Raw genomic sequence first — 19,018 nt, forward strand, 5'->3', positions numbered from 1 at the left:
GAAACTCGATGGGGATTAATTTTCCAATATTTTCTATGAGCGGGGATTTCAATTCTTTTGTTTTTAAATCAGAAAATTCAGCGGGGATGGAAAAAATAGAATACTATTTTGCAGTGAGGATTGGTTTAATACACGGGTTTCGAATTAAATTTTTGCTTAGCTTTAGCTTTGATCCCATGTAAATTTGCACGAAAAATATCAAGTAAACAGAACGAAAATTGGCTGTGTATCAAGCAATTTTAGCTCATTTTTCCATTTTGACAGACTTTATGGGTCATTATGAAAACAAAAAACATTAAAATAAAAAGTCAATCGTTTAATCATATTTCTTTTATTGAATTTAAAATAGAAAAACATCTTTTGAATGAACACCTGGCTTTCAAAAGAGAAGAAAGGAAATCTATCAACCTTTTATAAGGCATTTCCCCTTATCGCTCCTTTTATTTACTTGATTTTTTCTCTCGCGCCAGATTTAATTCGAAACCCGTGTATTAATTATTTTCAGTGGAGACAAAAAAGTTGGAGGAAAGTTTTCCACCGGGAACAATATTTTGGCTAATTTTTCCTTTTTCCAGTGGGTCTGTGAGAAGGGGGTATTTTCTCCGAACAGAAATTACTTGGTTGTATCCAAGAAATAAAAAGATTAGAACCTATTGAATACAGGATTTAGCTTCCGGACAATCTGAAAATATCCAATGAATGAAACGTCTTATTGCTGATCTCCATATGCATTGTTCAAAATATTGACCGTTAAAGAACCTCTCCTATAATCCTCTGTTTTAACTGTTAGACCTTGATGATTAAATGAAGGTTTTCTTGAGGGTGTATCATTATCGATCAAGGGTGGAAGAACAGGATAATTATGGCGTTGAAAATGATCTTTTTTACGTTTGGTTTCAAGACATTGACATTTCGATGAATGTTTAATATGATTTTTCACTTCTTTCTTCTTGATGACGTCATGAACTAATTTTTGACGATACGTTTTCCAACTTTGATTGATTCTGTATTTCAACGAGCTGTTCGTTATTTGGGTATCTATTAGTTTAAAATAAAATTGAATAAAGAAAGTTAATGAAAGAGGGTTTGAACTAATGTTAATGGGAATAGAGAATAGTATTACACTATTTTGTTATGGCAGAAGAGAAGAAATGATTGGAATCCCTGAATGAAACAGTACAAGTATAGATTTATAAAGCCCGAATGGCTAGATGGCGTACCTTTGCTGAAAAGTGTGCCGTTGCTAGGTAGAAAATCCTACCTAGGTCACGTGACATTACAATAGAATTTCAGCGCTTGGCCAATCAGAAGCTTTGCGGGTTTTCGAAAACAATAGCAACATTATTTTTTCCGATATTCACTTTTTTTGTCCGCGATGGCTTTTAAGCTAGACTAGCAAACTAGTCGGATATTACTTATAATAAAAGTGTATATCAAATAATGTAAAAAATTATTAAATATTCAGCGCGCATGAGAGAAAAGGAAAATAACCTTGAAATTCAGAAAAGACACGCAACCTCACCTCTTCGATTCTTTTTATTTGGAGCTTGAATGTTTTATATATGGGTCTGTTTTCGACGACTAGTTTACTAGTCTACTTTAAAGTGCGACATCTAGCCCTTCGGGCTTTATAAATGCAACCCTGTCTTACAACCCCGGAGGAGCTTTTTTCCATAGTGGGGATAAAAACTTCCCAAAGAGAATAGAAATCCTTTTGTTCCTGGGATTGGTTTTCGAGCGCAATTTTTGCCTTTAAATTTCAAGTGGGGATGAAAAGTCAATTTTCCAGTAGGGTTGAAATTAAAGGATATTTTCCCCAACGTGGACTAAAGGTTTGGCAAAAAATTTCCAGTGGGGTTTGGTCCATCCAAGTCTGTGACTTAGGGGTGTAACAGTTGAACAAAAATTAACAGCGAACGATTTTGAAATGCGAAGACTCGTTAGCTAACGGACAGATTTTAGTCGGGTTTGTTTGCACAGCTTAATAAATTTAAAAATTACCTTGATAACTCAGCAATTTCTTTGGCCATATATAGATTCCGACTATTGATGAGATAGAAGAATGAATCACGTCGAATCTGGACAACTTTACATCCTAAACTGATCAAAGATGTTTCATCCTCATCATAACTATCTTTGTCCATCTCCATAAACGATGAGAAATTCTGGAAAAAAGAGTAAACGACCCAGTCACATTTTTGAAAATATTTTCAGCTATGAAAAGCAGAAAATTCCTCTAAAAAGCTTAATTTTAGTCTATGATAACCTTATTTTACATCCCCTTCTCATAGATCCACCGGGTACCCTTCCCACTGGAAAAATTGGCAAAAATATCGTCCCCGGTGGAAAATTATCCTCCTATTTTTATCCCTATTGAAAATAATGAAATAAACCAATCCTCACTGCAAAATATTCACTATTTTTTTTATCCCAACTAAATTTTCAGCCCCCTTCTTTTATCCGGACTCCTTAATATCCGGGTCTCCAGAGTAAGCATCTTTTTTTTGCAATGACTTTTAATTATTCTACACAAAATTTATAGTGCTTTCCAAAGGTATATGATATTTTAGAATTAAGGCATTTAATACAAAATGGCAAACAGAACAAAGATTACTGAAATTTAGTTTTAATAGACTTACAAACTTGGCCTCAAAAGCATTTCTAAGTTCATGGTAAAATTTAGTGAAAGAAATAAAGAAAATCAGAAAGTAAACACAAAGGATTCTTTCATCTTCTTGACCTGTCTGTCATCTTTTTTAATCTTTCTTTTAGTGCGAATCGGAATCTTAAGGGGGAAGGAGGACCCATTTTGGACAACTGACCTTAAATATCACGCATCAGAATGCCTAACAATAGATTTAATTTTAACAACATAACACTACATGCATTTTTTAACTTTGCCATTTGAGGCCACACCCTAAGACAAGTTTTTTCAGGAAGGCACAGTTCATTCTAAGTTCACCGCTTTAAGTTTTCCCTTCTTTTTGCTACAAGGTAGATGAGAACAACACTCCAGCGCAGGGAATTATTTTTTATTACGCTGGAATGGTTTCCGAAATGGTAGAAAAGAAGAGTGTATTTACTTAAAATTAAAACAAATGGACTTTCAGAATAAAAGAATATAATAAATTGTGTGATTTGTAATTTAAATATCGAACTTACGAAAATATCACCAGTTGTAAGGCAAGCAATATTCATGAAAATATCTGACTTGGCTTCATCCTTGCTTCTCTTTTGTAAATTTGAAATGACCTCATTTTGTTGCTGTTTGATGGCTTCCTTAGCATTGGCTCTGATGACAGAAATTTCGTCTAGAAGTAAAAGAAGAAAAATATTTAAAGGATAATCCAGATGGATTGAGAAATTTAGCCTGCAGAAACCTTCTGTGGTCTTCAGTAAAATATCCAAGTATTTTTGTCTAACTATTTTCCAAATAGTCAAGAAGTAATAAACTTTCAACTTTTCAAAAGATATAATAATTAAAAAAAGGAAACAATACCAGAATGAATATTCATAAAATGGAAAACGATCGGGCGGACGATCGTTTATTCGACAATAAGGTCCTCCACTTAATAAAGTTGAAGATTTTGCTAACCCCTCCGTTTAATCGAACCCCCCATTTATTAGACACCTGCAAGAACCAGCATTTAGTTTGTTTGTTGAAATTCAATTTTAATTATGGTAAAGGAAAAAGATTACCGACAAGTCAAGAAGATGAATGAATCCTTTGCGTTTACTTTCTTTACTACTTACCAGAATGTTCAAGGACATCATGGAAATCATCCTCTGCATGGTCTTCTATGATTATGTTCGGTAAATTACAATTATCATTCCTATGGAAAGAAAAACATTAAAACACAAAACAATGAATTCCTCAGTCAGGAAGATCTAATATAACACCTAACGATTAAAAGAAAAAGAATCTGATTCGCTTCAACATCAACTCTCACTAAAATCAAACTTTTCTAAGAAGAGTAAGAATGCACACAAAATCCCAGGTAGGTTTTAAACAAGGGAAATAAAACAATCAAGGATTTTCACCGGCGGCGACTGTTGTGAACTGGTTCACAATACAATAGCACAACGCGAAGAATCTAAAAAAAGTAACAAATCGGCACAAATTTATTCGTTTGTACGACTTGCAATGCCATCCTCCTTTGCGTTAATTGCTCTCGCACGTTAATTAATTACGATATATAAAAAAAGCTAATAGCTTTTTGAAATGAACTATGGGACTGCTGGAACCAACGACCTAATAAAATAGATAGACCAGTATCCTATTGAAATGATCCGCGTAAGAATCATAAAAAATTTAATGATTTTTTGCATCATTAAAATGTCATACCGTGTGCAAAAGCATTTTTTTAAGATTAGCTATTGGTTGATATTGATCACATGACCTAAATTTTGTGAATATGTTCTTAATTTCAAGTCAAACTTTTAGGCTTAAAAATTAGTAAACATTGTTAAAATTATAACATTTGTATTTGGAAAGTGTTTGTGTTTTCTATCTTAAGAACGCATCATGAATGCACGTTTATTTTCTTAGTTAGAGCCTTTCAAAAATGTCTTAAAGAAAATGCGCTGAAAAGCGCAACAGTGTTGTCGAAAAATGTTGAAAAATATCTTGTGAGAAAGATGATTAAAAATGCGATCTGACGTAAGCAAAAAAAATCGAAAATTATGTTTATGGTCAGTAGTAATTCGATATAATTGATTTTACACCATTTAGAGATGCTTGTAAAAAGTCTAATTTCTTTGTAATATGACTTACACGGACGGCGGAAAGACGGCAAGATGAAAGAATACAAAATGAATAGAAAACAAAAGATTTCTAAGAGCCATTGTATGAAGTTCTTGGTCCATCTATTTTATTAAGTCGTTGCTGGAACTCATACAAATTTCTTGTTGAAATAATTATGACGTGTACGACGCTATATTAATCTGTATCAATACAAAATGCAGATACGAACCTTTTAAATTTATTTGTCCAATCTTGAAGGATTCGGTCTTTACTTGTGGATGTTGCAGATGATGATGATGGTGATCGAATATTGATGGATGGAATCAAAGGATTCTCTTCCACATCATCAAGGGTGTGGCTCCTATTGCAGGGTGTGGTTGCATAGTCTTTCGGATCGAATTTCAGTCTCTTCACTGCCATACATTTACCCTTAGAAATAAATACAGTGGTTATACAAGGTTTCAAGGAGGATGGGAATTTACCTCGAATAGCCGGGAGCTCCTACAATAGAAAATTTCGTAACCCATTTCGAGCTTAACCTTTTTATTGCTTTGCATTTTTACGAGGAAATCGAGACATCGAATTGTTTGCAGGTTTGCAGAATCTGCTCGTGCTTCATCATGGAAAGATTTTGATTTCTTCTAATGATATCTGAACCTTTAATGATATGGGAATATTGCCTAAATTTAGCCTTACGGGGAATACAAATGTCCCTGAATAACTGAAATCCAACCGACATAAGCAATCTTATTTGAATTACACAAAATTTCGAATATGTTGAAATAGCGAGACCCCCCTTATGTTAAAGACAGAGATAATTCGATATATTTAATAACAATAAGGTAAAAACGAAAAGCGTTAACTCATTTTTTCTAAATGCTTGGGGACACGAAAAGATTTTTCGTGTTGCGCAATGCAACATGTTCCATCCCACCAACACAAGAAAGAAAGTCCGTGTTTCATGGTTTCTTTCGATTCTTTGTTTCATGGGACGAAAAGTGAGCGAAATACCCAAAAACACGCTGATTTTGTCCCTTCGAATCAATTTTGCTCCATTGTCCCAGGGACAAAAGTGAGAGAAACACAAATGTTATTAAAAGAAAAATGGGGTGGAGACACGAGAATGAAAAGGTCTATTACATTCCACCTTAGAGATAAACTGTAAAATTTAATTCCTTTACCTCCAGACACATGAAAAGCCATTCTTCATTTCGTTTAGAGTTGCCAACGATCACCGAATTTGTTGGATATTGATTGACTCTTGAGTCCAAACAAAGTGCTTGTAGTGATTCTTCACTCCAAGTCTGGAATACTCGAGTTTCTCTGGCAGATAGAGACATCATTTATATTTAATGAGCGAAAATTTGACTAATTTCTTTGTTTCATTCATTCTTCATTAGATCACTATCGAAAATATTAAAGGTTACGACAATTGTTGGATAAAGCATGCCAAATCCAACAAGTCATATTTAACATTGAGTCAACGAGTCAGCCAAAAACTTCGGAAAATAAATAACCAGGAAGAAAAAGATAAGACCAATGAGCAATATTTGGGATTCCTAAAACCGTTAATTTGCTAAATCAAAGTTTTCAAAGGTCATTTGATGATTGTATAAAAGCTTAGAAACGATATTAACCACAATTGGAGTCTACGCCAGATTGAACCACCTGTATAAGTGCTTTCAAATCGGCATATAGGAAGCGGTGCTCCTAGGTCCCTACGTGACAACGTATCCCTTTTGCCGTAATGACCTTAAGATGAGTATGATAACTCACGGAAAAAGTTGGACTGGTTATTCTCACTTGATTAAATCAATTCTAACCATTGAATAATCTCTATAAGGAAGTCCCCAAATACTCTAGGAGCTGAGTTAGGTCTCGTATGCACATCGGCGTATAGTCATTTTTTCTTTTGATCATGAAAGTATAGTCCTTGAAGAGTCAGAAAACGTGTGTGGCGTTATTTGGATCAGGCACAAATTTCCATAATGGCGGATTTTAGATTTTCAACCCTTTTTAGCCCTCTGCATGGCTTGAAAATTTAACTTTAAACATAGTAATATCATATACCAATCGATCACAAATTTTATGCTGATTAAGAAAAATGTCAGAACTATGGTCTGAAAATTTCGTTATCTGGAGATATGAAGCACTTTCGATTTTAATTTTTTGAAATGACTACTTTTGGTTCCAAATTGGCGTGGCTGTAACATTTGATTGGCTTACTTGATTTACTTGAAATTTTCGGAGGGTCTTGCCTACCGTTCAAATAATAAAATTCAGAAAAATTTCTACATGAATTTCGAAATCCATAATGGCGGATTCAAAACTTTCTTTCGTCACATAGGCTCTTAGGCTCTGCTAGCCTAAGAAAAATATTTTTTGAGCTTAAAACCCCACATTATATACCAATCGATCAAAAGTTTTATGCTGATTAAGAAAAAGGTCAGAACCATGGTCTGAAAGTTTTTCTATCTCGAGCTATGAAGTACTTTCGTTTTCAAAACTTAGAAAACGTAAGTACTTCGTATCTCTTGATAACGAAATTTTCAGACCATAGTTCTAGTCTACACCTACCCGACGTCCCCTAGCCTACTTATGATAAGACTTAGCCTTACTTGATCAAATCAATTTTGACAAGGAAGTTCCCGAAATCACCTCACTAGGAGTCGTTTTTTCGGAGGTCTAGTCTGCATATCCGATAACCTCTAACTACTACCAGAGTGAAAACTCATGATAAGACTTAGCCTTACTTGATCAAATCAATTTTGACAAGGAAGTTCCCGAAATCACCTCACTAGGAGTCGTTTTTTCGGAGGTCTAGTCTGCATACCCGATAACCTCTAACTACTACCAGAGTGAAAACTCATGATAAGAGTTAGCTTTACTTGATTAAATCAATTTTGACATTAAAAAGTCAAAAAAAAATCTCTCTAAGAATAGGAAGTTTCCAAAATGGGACCTCTAAGGGTCGCTTTTGGGATGTCTAGGTTCACCTACCTAAAAGCCCTAGTAGGCCAAAGGTTTATATTACAAAGTCGTGATATTCATGACGTAATGTTTTCTACGGAAATACCCCGGTTTTAGCCAGTAGTGGTAAATTTTAACTAGACAAAACTTGTATAAAATTTGCCACTACTGGCTAAAAACGGGCTCTTTCCGTAGAAAACATTGCGTCATGAATATCATAAATTCATGATAAGTATTGACCTTACTTAATCAAATCAATTTTGATATTCAATTCTGCATCCAATGCTTTTGGACAAACATTACTGAAAACATCACGTGGTACAATCAGGAATTCCGTGTCGTCACGTGTCACGATGGTCGCCGATCGGAATGAGTTCAATTGAAGCAATGCTAGCTCCTGGAATAGAAAAAAAATGAACAACAAATTAGCCTGAGTACGAAGACGAGAGAAATCCACAGATATCTGTAAAGCCCGAAGGGCTAGATAGGCAACTTTAAGCTTTCTCCAGCAAAAAAAAGTGAAGCAAAAATTTGACTTTTTAAATTTCGTGCCGATGGATAGGATCTAGCATTTTAATTGTTTTCGGAGCGCGAGATCAAAAAAAGTGGGCGTCAAACGCTATTTCACATCTCTCAAACCGGTGAAATTGCATATTTTAGTCACGTGACTTTGGTAGGAAATCCTTACAAACCTAGGCTTCACTTTTCAATAAAAGCCGCAAATCTAGCCCTTCGGGCTTTACAGATCTGTGGAGAAATCATCATAAAAAAACGAACTACTATGAAATTAGTCCAGACTAAAAATGCTTGTGTTACTAAAAGGGGAATTCCCTCAAGTAATTTTTAAGTGCTTTGAAGTTCGCTTTGAAAGTAGAGTTTTAACATTAGACTTACGACTTAGGATCTCAGGATCTAAGCAATAAGGCTGAAAGTATAGCCTTAATTACTCCCAAATCGAAAAATCCCATGAAAGAAAGTGAAACTGCAATTATGGCCAGAGTTTTAAATTCTGAAAATACCCAAAATTGCCATTGTATTTCGGCGCTGGTTGTGGAAAAACCCCAGATTTAACTATTTGTTTGCTAAACGCAATTTGTGAATTGTATCAAGGATATCAAGGCTACTCTGCAATCTGAACAAATTAGATTTCCAATCTGAGTTCAACTTAAAGAGAATGAAATGTAATACTAAAGAAATATACGGGGGAGATTTACTAATGTTTGAGTTGATATGGTGTATTTGTTAACGAACGTAAAAACAAGCAGCTATACATTCAAAATAGTGACGTTTATGAAGATTTCGAAACTTGAGACTCGTATTTTCATCGACATGCGATGTTAAGTAGGCACATAATCGCCAGTCATCAGGCCTTTTACAGTTTTTTTTCATTTGAAATTAACTTTAGATCACCGTACTTTAGTTAGCCAGGATCTATGATACTCAATTACTTCCAACCTGAGAGCGTGAGGGCAATGTTATAAAGTGTATCAGCTAGAACAATCTTTTCTTGAAAAGATCATGGCATTGAACTTAAAAAATATTTTGTCATTTGACGTGTACAGTAATGGAGAATTCCCAAAAATTTTAACACGGAAAGTATTTGCTGTTTCAAGATTGCTAGTCAAAATCAAAATACGGGCTGATAATACATGCGCAGAAGCATAAAGAAACCGAATCAAAATATTTTGCCAAAACAAATTGCTAAAACAAATTCCTAAAAAGATTATAGTATTCAGTAACATTTTTTTTCATCTCCAAGCTTTCGGGCTATACTCTCAGCTAACTACTTCTCTAATCTTTTCGAGAAGATAGTTGAAAATCCGGGAAATACATAGGTCAACTGCATCGAATTTTCTACATTTCAACATCCCTGTTTGGCAAAAATTTCTATCGAAATTCGAAAAGTGATAGAAAATCTATTTTCCAAGCTCATAACAAATCAGTGGGGATGGTTTTATTATTCAATGTTTTACATTGAATTTCAAATGGGATGAAACCGAAGTCAATTTCCCAGTCGGGCTGAAATTGGAGGGTGCATATTTTTCCCACCGGGACAAAGGGGTTTTGATTTGGCTTGGTTTTTAAGCTAGGTCATATCTCAAAGAAGTGCGTTCCTATAGATTGAAGCGTGGAAAAAAGTACAACAGAATTTTTCAACTTACCCCCACCAGTAAAAGCAAGAAGAAGAACAGAAAAATCTTTTTCACACGAGTGGTATTGATTCAGCCATTAATTTATCTATCAGAAAGCATCTCTTTCTTAGAGAATGTTGGTTTTTCCAATTTAGTTTTTCAGATGTTTGCTAGACGCATACTGTAAACTTTAATTGAAAATATGAAAAGTATCAACAGTCTGCCAGATTAACCTTTTTTGAACAGTTGCTTCTCAGTCCAAAACAGATTCACAAGCAACAATGATGCATCTCTGGATAATATTTATGACATTGTCATTTCTCGTCATAATTCTTCATATATCATGCTTGATCATATTATGGAGATATGATAAACCCAAGAACCAATGTTTTCTTATCTCTGTTATCCTATCTGAAATGATATTCAGTGCACTTCAAATCGCATTTTATTTGATGCAAAACAAAGTTCACCAGACTTTGTACTCAGCTTTAACATTGTGGAGCTTCTGTATGAACATTCCTTATTGTGGAGGTCTCATCTTATTAACATTAGAGAGATACATGGAAGTTTATCTCCACATAAAATACTACAGGTCATTTTTCTATCTACATCGTTTGAAATTATGTTTTGGTTTATGGCTAATAATGGTCGTTTGCTACATCAGCGCCATCTTGGGAGTATTTCTAAAGTTCAACCCTTCAATTGATAAAATTTACGATATAAATATTATCTGTTTGGTGGTAATCCATGCTGTCATTGTTTGTTTGTTTATGTTTGTTTACATCTATTTGTACAAATTATTTCGCAAAAACAGACAAATCAAAACGACAAAAGTGTTCACGCCATTTTTTATCGTCTTAACTTTCATATGTTTTCTAACCATTCCGATTATGGTTTATTTGTATGGCTTTCCCGATACCGATGAGACTTGGGTTTTAGTATTGAATCGGGTGAACAGTATTACTGATGGTTTACTATACGTACTCTTTAATCCGAAAATTCGTGGAAAATTGTTTCGGAAATATAGATCGAGTAAAAAGAGAATTACGAAAAAAGCTGGTAACGAAAAGAAAGATGATTTATCGAGAACAACTTCTCAAAATACGAATACGAGCGAAGTAGAAGAAATAGATTTGAAATAAATAAAAAGACGATTATTTGAGACAATTTGCTCTAGAGGCTGGACTCCACTTTCGCGCGAAATGGGCGACAGTTTTTTTTGCCTGAAGAAAAAATTATGTCATAAAAATGTTTTGCGCGAACAAAAAATAATTTTTAAGGAAGTTCTACTTTTTTCATCCGTCACGTCAATTTCGACCAATGGAATTGCTTCATTTTTCAACCGATCAATGACCTTACAAAAGCGTCAAGTTTTCGCTCACGTCGCGCGAAAGTGGAGACCGGCCTTAACGGTTTTAGATTTTTCGTTGTAGTGAATATTGGCGGCTATGTAGCCAATCCAAAAACAAATATGGTAAATATATTCCAAGGAATACCAGCATTCAAAAGAACTGATTTAGATTTTAAATTTTTTGATTTTTTATGCTCCAATACACCTTCTCACAGTCATGGTGGGATTTTTCAGCCAATGAGAGCAAAGATAACGGGAAAAAATGGATGGGGATCGATATTCCTCTGTTAAACCATGGCTGGGGATTTGAATTCCATTGTTTTCGAACCAGAAAATTCAGTAGGGATGGAAGAAATAGCACAATATGGTCCCAGTGGGTCTGTGAGAAGGGGGTGTTCAAGTGGTACATCAGTCTCATCAGAAAGCCTCATGTGCAGCTGTCAAAATAATATGAAACGAACATCCACTAACGCCGTTAACAAAGGCTAGATCAGCGTCGGAAGTATCTGGCATCTGATGTAGAAAATCTTTTTGCTTTGAAGGTTGGGAAAATCTCTTAACATCTGAAATGGTTTGGATTACAGAATTTGACCGGACTGCGTCACAGATTTTGAAGCGTTCTGAACCCTAGTCTTCACTTTTGGGAGTAGTTGGGTCCAACTAATTTTACCCAAAGATAGTATCAGAGCAATATCAGATAAGCTTCACAGAATATACATAAAACACCGAAATAACGTTAGGTACCACTTGGGTTAAAAATAAGCTTTTTTAAGTACTTTAAATTCTTTTTCGTTGTAATTAAAAAAATATTTGGAAAAATATCATTAAAAATTTCACGCATACTTTGATATCCTATTTTATAAGATTGGTGAAACCTATATTTGTCCCAAGATCGGAAAGATGAGAAAAAATTAACATAATGATATCATTTTGTTAGCCTTAATCGAAACTTGAGGGATTATCTTGAAAATTTATTTAAATTGGAACATCGTGACCGTAAAACTATGAAGGAACAGCTAAACGATAACCATGGTCAGCTTTGAAACCTTTTCCGAAACTATAACACGGCAAATTTTCCCTACTAATTAACATTATCGACTGAAAACTTTACGTATTCATATTTTCCTGTACTTACTGTCACGTAACGAACGAAAACAGCGTTCTACGTTATCATTGGGTAGTTGTAGGTCTTCTCTTTCTCGAAAATTTTATTAATATGCGAAAGTGCGCCGTTGAAGTTTATCAACAGCAACAGCATTCATAGGGCGATAAAAAGCAAGCGCAAAAGCAAAAGGCGTACTTGAATGTTTTTTATACGAAGAAAGAGGTGGACTAATTTTCCTTTTGCTGAGAACTCAGTTGATCAAAGGTTTGTCAGATCCTCAGTTATTAGAAAATGCTTCTGAAAATTTATTTTTCAGTTCAGCCATAGATGCATTGTCTAAACCAATCTTTTTCAAAAAAGTCTTTTTCACTACAAAAAGGTTACATTGAACTGTAATAAGTACACCCAGCTGGCACAAAACGTTGTTTCAACGTTTATCTAACGTTATATGAACGTTGTGAACGTTCGATAAACGTTGAAACAACGTTGTGTGCCAGCTGGGCAATCTTTAATGGGATCGGTGGTCACTCTGAAACGAACCGATACCAGTAAAAACGGAAGCATTATCTTTTATTTGAAGAAGAATACACTCCTGTTTCAAAGACCCGTTGGGACCCTAAGCTGCATGCATCCACAAATTAGTTATATAGTTTATATAGTTATATATCAAAACTTATCAGAGGGGATGTGTGCAGCCTATTGGGACACCAGCCCCACTGGAAAATTTGGCAAAAAATTTCATCCCGGTGGGAAAATACCTTGAGATTTCAGCCCCACTGGTAAATTGACTTTGATGAAAATTTAACTCCAAACCCTTCCCCGCTTGGAACAATAGAATTTCAATCCCCATTGGGATTTCAATGGATTTTAATAGTAGTTTTTATACCCACAGAGGAAAAAAGTTCCACCAGGGCTGCGAGACAGGGGTGTAAGAAATAGTGCAGGCTTTATGTTTAGAACCAGTGCAAAAATACCGATGGGGTATTTCTTGAATGTTTATCTAGTCTTGTTTATCAATTCTTCAAGAATTTTCTCTTTCTTTTTGCTTCCTTGTTCTCAATCGAACAAATTATTTGAATATCTTCCCTACACGAAACAAGTAGTAAGCAAACATATTTTCATTTTCGTGAGATTTATGTATTCATGATAAAAGAAGAGATATTTATTAAAAGTATATCATAATTCATTTTCATTTTCTGCCCTTTTTCGTTTGATTAATCAAGTTGAAAACTGAGAAATGGGAGTTTGTTTTTAATTAACGAGAGGCGGGTACTAAAAGAAAATGTTATGAGGATTTGATAAATAGATAAACACAAGAAATTGGAAACTTAAAAGGACAAAATACCAAACTATGCAACGGCAGTATCAATTGTGAAGATTTAAAATATTGTAGTAGAAAAAGGTGAAAACTATATTGCATTCAAAAGAAGAAATCGAAGGCTCCATTCAATTTTCAGTGCAATACATCTGATGATGATCTAGTTCACTGACGAGTTAGAACTTTGGTATCGTTATCCAATGTTGAGATATAGTGAAATGGACCACTAGATGGGATTTTGCGGCTTAATTGCGATTCTTCAACTAGAAATACCGGAAATAAGCAACGAGTATGATTTTAATAGCTTTGAATGTTACAATTACAGCTATAGACTTGATCCTTCATGTCATCTGTGTCTCATTATTATGGAGATACGATCAAGCAAAAGAACACAGTTTTATCATCTCCGTATTATTAAGTGAGACACTTATGGGACTATGGCACGTTATACGACTTGCAACACCAGTGACATACGCTTTCGAAGTCGCTAATGTTTGCAGATATACCGTAAACATTCCTTATTGTGGAGGTCTCATATTATTGACATTAGAGAGATACATGGAAGTTTATCTCCACATAAAATATTATACGTCATTTTTCTATCAACATCGTTTGTTGTTTAGTATTGGTTTATGGATGAGTATGATATTGATGATACTCTTTATTGCACTCTCTTTACATTTCCAACAAATTTCGTTTGTTTTCATCCAACAGATCAATGATTACTGTATATTGACAATACAGGGAATGATAATCATTCTCTTCATCTGTGTTTATACCTACTTATATCGTTTATTCCGAAAGACGTACTCACATTTCAAATTAAACACGTCCAAGATTTTCGCACCGTTTTTCATCGTATTGACGTTTATTCTATTCATTACGGTACCGCATTTAGTTCATGTTTACGGGATCCCGGAATACGGGGACACGTGGGTCGTTGTATTAAATCGCGTGAATAGTTTCTTCGATGGTATTCTATACGTTTTGCTCAACCCAAAAATCAGGCAAAAGATGTGGAGAAAATTGACAAAAAGATTACCACCACCTTCTAATCAACAAGAGAATGACGTTAACCAATCGCAGCTTAAGATGTCAGACACTAGCCAATCAGAAACAAGAGATTTGAATAAATATGGAAGCCTCTCTTCGAAGGAAAAGAAGGAAAGTGTAGGACAAGTTTCTCAAATTTCAAATATGTAATATGGTAGACTCCTAAAACATATTTTATGAAATATATATGGTAGCAGACTCTCAATTATTCCATCACAAATTTGAAATATCCGGTTATTCTTGCTCTGTACCAGAGTGTATAAGTTTATCGCTTCGTAGTACACTCTGCGTGCGCATTGTCTGTTTGATAAAAAAATTCCCGTACGGAGACCTATGCGATGAAGTATGAATTATAAAGAACAACCATCGTCTCCCCTCTCTCACCAATACTCCATCACAGCGGTCGGTTTAAAAAATCTCAAATAAGAAAAGACATTGACAACAGATCCTCTAGAGAAATGAATTAGATTAGCCGTAGATACTAGGTCAGTGTTCAGACAAGTTCTTCTCCGAGCATAGCACATACACGTTTTCTTAATAAAAACATAGGACTTTGTTTCGAAGACCAAAATATGAAGAATAAGTTAGGAATATTTTAAGGCTTAAAATAGCGCTCCGCAACGTCATAACATAATTATTACTTTTCACTTTTTTGACATTTGTGCGAGTTGCAATCCCACAATTCAATGCAGATATACATGCAAGTTGTTATATATATTTTGTCAGATGATGCAATCAAAGATTTATTATACACTGGATAAACGACTCATAAAACGGTGGAGAGCGATCATTGTATTTTCATTGTTTCAGAAAACAATTGATGTTCTAGCTTTGTCCGCAAAGTACAACTGTCATGGCGGCTAGAAGATGTCTGATTTAAAAAAATGTTTATCAGTCTTATTTTAAAAAAGTTCTTTAGCTCTTTCTTTTTGTACATTTGCAGAAAAAAAGTTTGAAATTAGGGCTAGCATACAGAGCAGGATACATCTGTAAAATTTAATGTGAGGAAAACATCATTAGACCAGAAATTCAGACAAAATGCTTATAGTGACACGAAATTTTCAATTGGAAATATCTTTCCAAGACTGTCCCCAGAAGAGCTGAAATTAACATACATAAGACTTGAGTGTCTTGGCTCCACTGTGGTATGAAAATCCTTTGGAGGCACGTGGTGGCAAGGTGGTTTTTTTGAGGTTAAGGTTTGAAAATTTCCGGTGTCAACATAAAATTTCTTATACACAACACGTCTTTTGCATCTTTTAAACAGCTTAAACGTCATAACGACTTATAATTAGCAGTTAAGTGGAAAAATGTGACTCTCACAGGAAAATTTTAAGTCTCTTTTGGGAATTGGATGAGTGATTTTCGATAAGAAATGCAATAAAAATGCTTCGAAAAATCATTTAATGAGGGAAGGAGAGTGAACAATAATATCATTACTGCGGACATAGCTAGTACACGAGAAATCGGCAAAAATCTGTTACTTGTATATCCAGTGTATAATAAATCCTTGATGCAATTAACCAGAGGAATGTAAAGAGATGGAAAAACAGCTTTTTTGATAACTCAAAGTTCAACGATCACTTCTATTGAAAATTCTATTGTAAAAACGTTGATATTAGGTCATTAAACAAAAGTCCAGAAAAGAGGGCTCACCATACAAATCGGACGGTTTCTACATGATTCGACGATAAAAATTAAATTTGTTTTTCCTTTTTCGCCGATTACTAGTTCAATTTTTAAGAATGTATAGCAAAAGAAATTCTTAACGCAATGATATTAAATTGATTCTTGTAAAACTGTCAGAAATCGAATAAAATCAAGATGAAGTTATAATTTTCTCGAACTCTAGCTTTCCATATTATGATTCGGTCATGATGCGGTTATATCAGTAGAATAGCTAGGAAATTCTGAGCAAGAAGATATAGGGAGGATTTTACATATGCGAGTTGCGAGTTATGAGTTGCATTTTAACACACAAAATTTGCGAGTTGCAAATTGAAAGTGCGAGTTGCAAATTAAAAGTGCGAGTTGCAAATCTAAAAGTGCGAGTTGCAAATTAAAAGTGCGAGTTAAAAAATTAAAAAATAGTCTGAGCCTGTTATCTTAAGGGCTCTGACCATAGTCCAAAAATTGATTTTGGTATTTGAACATAAAAGTTATATTTCAGGTTCCTTAACACTTTTAACAAAGAATTGCTTTTATAAATTGCTTTTTAATCGAATCCCTTAAGAGTAATTAAGAATTTAATTGCAAAAATGACTTTATGAACTTTAAAAAGATGTTAATAATATGTTGCATCACCTTCGTTTACAAAAAGTGCTTAGTTTTAATGGGTAATTAACTTTTTTGTTTCAAAATTTCTTTACACTGTCCGCAAAGAATTGAACTTTTTAAATTTTGCGGAAAATTTTTCTAAAAAGATGTGTCAAAAGTTATGACTGTTTTTTTAAGCAAAATCCAGATGAAAAATGATGAAAAAACCAATATTTTGAAGATTTCGAGACAAAGAAGCATTTACAAAAATTTTCCGCAAAAATTTTTATTGTTTGGTAAAAGATACACCATCTACTGCGAAAAAATTTTCAAAATGTTTTTTCTTCGCCGAAACTAAGCTCTTTAAAGTTGAAATACTCTTCTTCGCAAAAGTCTTCATTTTCTTCTTCATCAAATTTTTTCAATGCAATTTTTGAATTTTCAGATTCAGGAATAGTTTGTGTAACAGAAAATGTATAACATGTTATAGTTTTGTTGGTTACATCAGTCAGAAAAAACATTTTAAACACGGCAATTATGAAAAATTCACTATGGTCAGAGCCCTTAAATAATAATAGGACAAAAAAAGCTTAAAACCCAAAGCAAAGCATGGAAAACCCAGCCAAACTGTTTACTTTTTGTGACCAAAGTTGTGTAACCACTCAAATCATACATCTTTTCGCTCATTTTTGTATGAACAGAGCATTAAATAACTTTAAGTTTTTAAAGGAAATGCGCGTGCCTCTTCCAAGAGAAACATTTTTTAATGTTGCTTTTAATAACGTGGACATTACCTTTCATTTTCTTGACAAAGTGACACTTTTTGATAAAATTATTGACAAGCTACTTAAGGCCCTTAAGTGTGATACCTGCAAGCTTTATTACACCAAATATTTTGATTGTACCGAATGAGATGCCTTTGATATAAATAGATAAATATTTTCAAAAGGCAAACACTGGGAAAGGCAGTTTTAGAGATACAATTCTAATTAAATATTCCATTGTCCTTATTTTGATAAAACCACTTATTTTAATGAAATAACGATCTGATGGTCAAATATAAAGCTTCTTTAAACAACTCCAGCAAAGGTTTTGTCACTTATAAATTTGATGCTGATAAAACAAAAGGATAGAAATTGACAACCTATTCAAGCTTCAATAGCTTTCAAATGGGCTGTTCTACAATCATGGTCAAAATTTATTGAGAATTTAGCTTGTTTTCTCGTTTTTCGAATTTGGAGTTCGGGAGAGAAAGTCGATTTTGGGCCATTTCAATTTTGGATCTTCAGATCCTAAGGTCCTAAGTCTTAATTCTAACGTTAAAACTCTACCCTTCCAACCAAATTTAGAGCACTTCCAAGTCGTTTGTGGTTTTGAAAATTTGCGAGAATTTCTCTTTTTTCTAAAATATTACGACAATGATTGTACACGTTTTGCACGTGATCTTATAATTACTGTTGGTGAAACAACCCTTCAGAGCCACCATTCTCAGCCTGTTACATACCTTGTTACCCGCTGTTACCCTGTGTTACACTTTTTAGTAACAACGCCTCTTACCCCCGCACGGGAGCACTTTTCTCTACAGTACTTTACACTCTTGTAATGTAAATACATACTTTTTGTACATTTTTTTCTTTCTCCACCAAACTAATGTTTGCTCTTTTTTATGTATAATAGTGAGCAGCAATGATCATTTTCTTTTATCAATAGAAATGTTTTTCACCCTTCCCTTACTGACTTTTCGATTTGCAACTCGCACTTTTAATTTGCAACTCGCACTTTTAATTTGCAACTCGCACTTTTAATTTGCAACTCGCACTTTTAATTTGCAACTCGCACTTTTAATTTGCAGCTCGCACTTTTAATTTACAACTCGCACTTTCAATTTGCAACTCGCGAAATTGCGTGTTAAAATGTAACTCGTAACTCGCAACTCGCGATTTTATTTTGTTAGAATGCAACTCGTAACTCGTAACTCGCAACTCGCATCTTATCATATCACGATATAGGTATCTTTTTGTATAGGAGAGGTTTACACAAAACATAAGCCCTAAAGGTTTACACATAACCAGGCTTGAAACAAGAGACT

The 19,018-nt window shown here is 34.3% G+C and overlaps 1 protein-coding gene across 2 annotated transcripts in view; it reads right to left on the reverse strand.

Annotated features, from left to right (window-relative positions):
- Positions 1–403: 403 nt before the first annotated feature.
- Positions 404–19,018, reverse strand: part of LOC136798680 (cyclic nucleotide-binding domain-containing protein 2-like) — a 41,366-nt gene continuing 22,751 nt past the window's right edge. For both annotated transcript variants that reach the window (XM_067055329.1, XM_067055330.1), the window contains exons 6-12: positions 7,960–8,111; positions 5,926–6,067; positions 4,974–5,173; positions 3,754–3,833; positions 3,163–3,311; positions 2,002–2,165; positions 404–1,038 (exon numbers count right to left, since the gene is read on the reverse strand). In XM_067055329.1, coding sequence (XP_066911430.1) covers positions 960–1,038; positions 2,002–2,165; positions 3,163–3,311; positions 3,754–3,833; positions 4,974–5,173; positions 5,926–6,067; positions 7,960–8,111 — 966 coding nt within the window. In that variant the 3' untranslated portion in view covers positions 404–959. The remainder of the gene's footprint in view (positions 1,039–2,001; positions 2,166–3,162; positions 3,312–3,753; positions 3,834–4,973; positions 5,174–5,925; positions 6,068–7,959; positions 8,112–19,018) is intronic.

The sequence above is a fragment of the Clytia hemisphaerica genome, unplaced genomic scaffold (assembly GCF_902728285.1).
Source record: "Clytia hemisphaerica strain Z4C2 unplaced genomic scaffold, Clytia hemisphaerica genome assembly, whole genome shotgun sequence".
NCBI lineage: Eukaryota > Metazoa > Cnidaria > Hydrozoa > Leptothecata > Clytiidae > Clytia > Clytia hemisphaerica.